General features: G+C 40.1%; 1 protein-coding gene across 1 annotated transcript; it reads right to left on the reverse strand.

Annotated features, from left to right (window-relative positions):
- Positions 1-3,336: 3,336 nt before the first annotated feature.
- Positions 3,337-4,705, reverse strand: LOC147883953 (pathogenesis-related thaumatin-like protein 3.5). Its single transcript, XM_087398654.1, has 2 exons — positions 4,540-4,705; positions 3,337-4,159 (listed from the first exon to the last, which is right to left on the reverse strand). Exons 1-2 carry the CDS (start codon positions 4,625-4,627, stop codon positions 3,459-3,461), a joined length of 789 nt encoding a protein of 262 aa, XP_087254780.1. The 5' UTR covers positions 4,628-4,705; the 3' UTR covers positions 3,337-3,458.
- Positions 4,706-6,248: the final 1,543 nt, after the last annotated feature.

Here is a 6,248-nt window from a genome sequence, read left to right on the forward strand (position 1 = left end):
TGCGCACCTCAACAGATCTGCCATTTTGGAGTTCAGCACTTTTGCCATTTTGTAGCTCATTAGCGCATTACTTCGGCAGATCTTCCATTTTGTAGCATATTCACATCACTTTGTAGACTTTCATTGCAAAATTGTAATGTACACCTCCACATTTTTATCGCATTTAATCGTGACTTTAATGGGGGAAAAAATTATGTGGGGCGAGATGGGACTGAACAAGCCCCATCTTGTCCCACACAATTTTTTAAAAATGTCGGTATAAACTGATGCCTATATTGACACTTGATGCCTACACTAATGCCCATACTGACACTGTTAAGTACATTTTACCGACACCCTCACCGATGCCCGCACTGACACTTTCTTTGCGACGTCCACACCAAAGGAGTTTTCAATGATTTCCACTCATTTTAAAAAAAAAGTCTTCATAATTAGCATCAATATTGATGTCAAAAAGAGGCCCGTGTCTTGTAGTGGGAGATGGAGACAGGCCGTAGAGAATTTGCTACCGAGGAGTGATATGCATGGGCAACATTGTGAGGAGAGCCAAGAACATTGGCACATGTGGCATGATCCTTCACAGTGCTTTCTCTCAGCCCGATCGCTCTAATGCTTTAGCAAAGCAAGTAATCCATTACAAAACTTTCCAATATCATGTGTATCATGACAACAAGTGCTAGAACATGCTAGTCATCATGGTTACGAGTTAGCTTTAGTCGAATTTTTTGTTTCATTCTTCATATGAAAATTCTCTTATCAGCAATTGCTGGAACACGCTTGTAGTATTTATGTGTCTACTTTGGTCTAACTTTGTCTTTCCTTCATAATCCAAAGCTAGTGTCTTGACGTAATATTATATATGCACAGCATTGGACCAAGTGAGAGAGTGCCCTTCAGTCAAGGGACACTTTGATGGTGTAATAGATGAGAGAAGATGGTTTGATAGCACTACAAAGAGAACCACCTCAAGACATGAATGGAAAATCATAGGGCATTTGTGCAAGAATCTAGAAGGATTAGCTAACGGATTTCAAGCTACCCAAGGCAATTACCCAAGTAGTAGAAGTCGTCCCAAAGGCTCCATTGCATGGAAATTTCGAGCAGAGATGAAAAATCAAAACCAAGAATTAAGTAGAAAGGATTCATAGGACCAATGATATTGAAGGACAGATTATAAGATCCATACACAGAATCCATGCAAGCAAACTAGCTGAAAATATAGAGATGACAATCATCTTGTAGAGATGATCTCTTTCATAGCATTGTGAATCGTTATCGTAACAAGGAAAATGGTTCCTAATAAACTTGCGCTCCACAAAGGAGTTTTCAGGCTACACATTAAATCGAAACACATGGGCCCATGAAATTGTGAAGGATATGATTCACACCACTTTTGTTTTTTTCTAGTATGTTTATGATGACACAAAAGAAGGAAAAAAAGATTGTAGCTATTACAAGTTGACAAATATGCCAACAATTATGGTGCTTGATCCTTTTGACTGGACAAAGGATGCGAACCACTCTTGGTACTTGGCTTCTTGGCCAGTTTCTAGCTATTGAGCCACTCTTGGCACTTAGCTTCTTTGTCTTCCAACTGGTCTCAAGCTTTTGCCTAAGCTCGAAACCTCTACACAGGAGGCATAATTTATCCCATCGAGAGTTGTATTTCAAACTTGAGTCAACTCTCTCACTACGACATGCTCGATGCACGTTTGGGTGCTTTGGTGTTGAGGAAGGTATTGACAGCTCTCACGTACAAGTATATTGGTTTGATATTGATATGAAATTATGGAATTAGAGCTCTGATCATTTGTGAATGCTAGGCTTATGAAAGGGCACTCAATTTTACCTTCTCATGTAGCTTGAATCCAATCATCTCAGGTCTTGTCAATTGTGATTTGTGCCCTTTCACAATTAGTTTTTAGGGCGATCACACCTTGATGATATGTGATTTCCATCAACTATCATTGTGGTTGTAGATGTACATCATCATTATTGCAAATTTAGTGGTGCTTCTAAACCAAAGACCCCAACCAAGGCCATCCAAAGGATTTGATAATACTTGTAAAACTTGCTCGAGAGGTCTCTAGGATGCTTATTACTTCTGTTTAGTAGTGTGCAAGGTGGTAAATATAACTTATAAGGTTGTGATGTTTGATAGTGTCTGATTTAGAAATCCAGTAGATGAATTGCATGAGATTAGATGTGAATGGGAGGGGTCTTTGATTGCAATAGGTGGATATAGCCTTCAACCATGAGAAAGATGTGCAAAACTTGCTTTCGTAGTGCAATTTGCTTTGCATATCTGATTTCGTGGCCTTTTCCTGCCTCCAAGATCAAAGAAATTGCCAAAAAACGACAAGAGTTTGAATTTCACTAGCGCACACTCATTATGATTTTTCTGGTGTTCAACTACAATTATGACTATTGACATTGAGGTAATATGCCAATATCTTATCCATTCACGAGACTTATTCTTGGCACTAATATTCTCGATGCACGGGAAACGGCATGTTCCCTCATATTATAACTCTTTGAGGAAGGGACCATTCACTCAGATTATAACTCTTTGGGAAAGGAAGTGTGCCACCTTCCCCCCCACGCTATATGTGGTTATAATAATTATATTATATATTATCATATTAATATTTTAATTGCTCGTTCATTCAAAATTACTTGTTTTCAATAGGAATTCTTACAACAATCCTCTTTTCTAATGCATGTTCTCGATGTGAGAGAGCAAACAAATCCAACCTGGATGCGACATCGAAGGTTCACAACACCTTTATTCTTATGGTAGAAATCCATGTGACAATATTGTATAGACTACAACGAGGGATCTCTTTTGAGCATTGCCTTATTCATGTATTTGTTGGGCTTCAACTTTGAAAATATGAACATCACAAAGTGAGTAATAAATCACCACCCCTAACATTTACAGGGAGGATCGGACCTTATGTCGCATCTCATGTTCATATTTTTACTCATTCAATTTTTTTAAAGCCTAGGGGGAAGTTTGGGTTTTCTCAACTCTCCTTCGGCCACATGTCACAAATATAGACCGTTGATCTAATTTAATATGAGTCATGAAAAAGCCTTTGAAGATATTGAAGCTTTTAATGTGCTTTTAACGCAAGCTTTTAAGGAATAATTAGTCTTGTAATCTCCTTTAAAGGCGGATTACCCAACTTAGTTTTCGTTTAAAACTTTGACAAAATGCTAGGATTCAAGTTCGATTTTGAGTTAATACTTATGTGCTCACCACAAAGAGGCTGCCTCCTTCAATTAGTGTAGTTATGGCATGTGAAATCTCTAGGGAGAAAATAAAGATATTGGTATTTGAATTATGGTCGCATCAAGATTATTTTGAAAAGTTACGAAATTTTCAGCTATGTAGACCCCCATAAGAGATTAGTGTGCCAATCTTGGAGCCCATTGGAAATGAAAACGCTAGGACGCTAAGAACAAAACGTAATGGTATAATCTACGATGCTGCAACTGAAGGTGCTGGTCGCATCATCAAAGGCATAGCTGTAGGCAGTCGGGCATAACTGCTTGAAAAACTCGGAGTAATTCGTTGGTACGCATTTGCTGCGGTCGTTGTAATCGCCTGTGCAGCAGTATTGAGGCTGTCCAAAAGCCACACATGCGCTCTTGCATGCCTCTACTTGGCCGTTCACTTGAAGCTGGAGCTCCGCAGGACATTGCCCAATCACGTTGGCGCTGGTGCAAGAAGGACTTCCGCAGGTGTAGTCGTTGGGATTGCTGTTGCCTCCCTGGGTAGGAGCGATGGAGAGGGGTACATTCAAGCCATCCACCGCAGATACGTCGTAGAAAGTGAGACCCATGAACGATGATCCTAAGGTGAACTCTGCAAGACTAACAGGCGTCGTATAGCTGTTTCCGTTGCATTTGAGACCGTTGTGGCAATCACCAGTGGCACAGGAGCCAGCACCATTGCTGTCAAAGTTACAGCCAGTTCGAGCCCAGAGACGGCCGCTCCAGCTAGAAGGCACGTTGGAAATGATCTGGGTCTGTCCAGATCCAAGGGCAAAACCGCCATCTGACAGCACTTCATGTCCTGAGGAGGTTGTTTCGATGGCAGGCCAGACGGTGTAAGTGCAACGATTGACGACGGTGAAGGATCCAGCGGTGACACCTGCAAGATACAAGAATGCTTGCATTCGGTGAGGTTAAATGATCGATCGTGCTTGCAACAAACAGAAGACCGGAAGGATACCAAAGCTATGGCAGAGGGCTTGACTGAACCTTCTGTAACTCAATCCTATCGCCTTTAGACGTTTTTTATTTTAATCCTTCTGCACGGTAAGAAAAAAATTCTATAGAATCGAGTTGAATGGTGAAACATGTTCGTAGCAAAGCGGAAGAATGGATCGATGCTACAAAGGCTATCATCGTTTCTAGGCTATCTGAGCACACGGCTTGATTGATGTTTTACATTTGAATTCTATTGCATCCAAACCTTCTGCATCGTAATTCTATTGCATATATTTATATCCAAGCATGGCCAGTACATACCTGGGATGGGGTGGGCAAGGATAAGAGCCAAAGAGAAGAGAAGCAGCCATGGATCAGAGGGAATGGTGGTAGGGAGGAGAGAAGCCATTTTTTTGAAGCGATGTAGAAGGATGCTGGGAATAATCAAGTAAATATACACATCCCAGTGAAAGAATACGTTTGAAGGCATTACATATACACACATATATATACACAGGAGGATCAGATAGATGATGTGCATTTCTACTGCTCAAGTCTTAGTATCGCACCGTGCACGTCTTCTACCTCCTTTTCAAACTTGGCGCGACTACTTTTCCACACCATTCTTGACTTCTAGCCAGTTCTTCATCCTCACTAGTCAAGTCCGTGGAATTGACTGATCCATCAAGCCCTTAGCGCTTATCCGTTCACAAAGAAATAGCCAACACGCTTCTTAATTTTTGCCGTGCTTCCCTTGTATGTTTTAACATTTTCTCACGTTACGTAATTGCCTCCCAACAACCGCCTGACGTAATTGCCTCCCAACAACCGCATGGAAATGGACAGTTTAAAAAACATGCGTCAAAATAGAGAATATAGTTGCGCTTTGACGATTTTGTTGCTTCCTCCTTGCACCCTTCCACACCTACCCCGTGCTCCTCTAAAGATGGCTGGAATAGAAAATCCTCCTTGGCCCCACGCTTTCCACTACACTATGTGCACAAATTGCACCATGTACACATCATAAGATCTTGTAGGCATAAGTAATTACTTATAACTGCTCAGTCAACTAGAACTGACCACATTTTCCACTTGCACAACACAACTATATTGTATGTGTTATATTGATGAAATTTTGGACTCCAAATGGGAATTTTGGCAAGCCTCAGTAATACAGAAACATTAAAATAGTTCACTAAGGTGCTCAAGTACTGACAACAAGAAATTGCCCCTTGGTGCAAAAACGCCTAATTGATTTGCATCTCCCTCCACATGCTTTTAAAGGGAGTGAAAGAAAACTAGTTTAGATTCTAAGAAAGGTATCATCGATTGCATAAAGATAGATCTATGCATGTGAGTCAAGTCATCCTTTGCACTCACCTAGATGAGGTTACCATCTAGTGAAGAAGGGCCATGTTATAGCACACCACGGGACTTATGGGATGTGCTTAATGGGAGCGAAAAGAAAACTTCTTCAAATTCAAAAAATCTCCAATCAAGCCATTCTCTGTCACTTGCCTAAATGAAGTTACCACATCCTCTAAAGGATGGACCATGTTAAAGCAAACTGGGTGACTAATGGGAGCGACAAGAAATCTAGTTTATATTCAAGGAAGGTATAACACATTGCAAAACACTAGTGATTATCCCATTGATTTTTGACTGTGGATTTCCAAAAAGATACCTATGATGGTATAATAGATCATGTACTCAACAAAAATTCCAAAATACTAGTGAGTATACCATTGATTTAGGACTGTGGATTACCATCAAAATTCTAGTAAGTAGGCCATTGATTTAGGACTATGGATTCCAATTAAGAAAACTTATGATGGTATAATCAATGATATAGTCAATGGAATTAACTTCAAAATACTGGTGAGTATAGCATCAATTTTGGACTTGAATTTCCATCATAAATATACCTTCATCAAGCTTATCACTTTCTATGGGGTATACCATTATTTAGACCATTGTATGTCTATGTTAAATATAATCTTAAACTTGCAAGCAACATATGGTTGGCTAGA

The sequence above is a fragment of the Dipteris shenzhenensis genome, chromosome 27 (assembly GCF_047967505.1).
Source record: "Dipteris shenzhenensis isolate YYH24624 ecotype China chromosome 27, Dip_SZ_1.0, whole genome shotgun sequence".
In the NCBI taxonomy this organism is placed as follows: domain Eukaryota; kingdom Viridiplantae; phylum Streptophyta; class Polypodiopsida; order Gleicheniales; family Dipteridaceae; genus Dipteris; species Dipteris shenzhenensis.

Excerpts from the sequence above, each read along its gene's own strand:
- LOC147883953 (XM_087398654.1), bottom strand. The coding sequence starts at position 4,627 with ATGGCTTCTCTCCTCCCTACCACCATTCCCTCTGATCCATGGCTGCTT. Across the intron at positions 4,160-4,539 it reads CCTTGCCCACCCCATCCCAG|GTGTCACCGCTGGATCCTTC; the intron begins GTATGTACTGGC and ends TGTATCTTGCAG.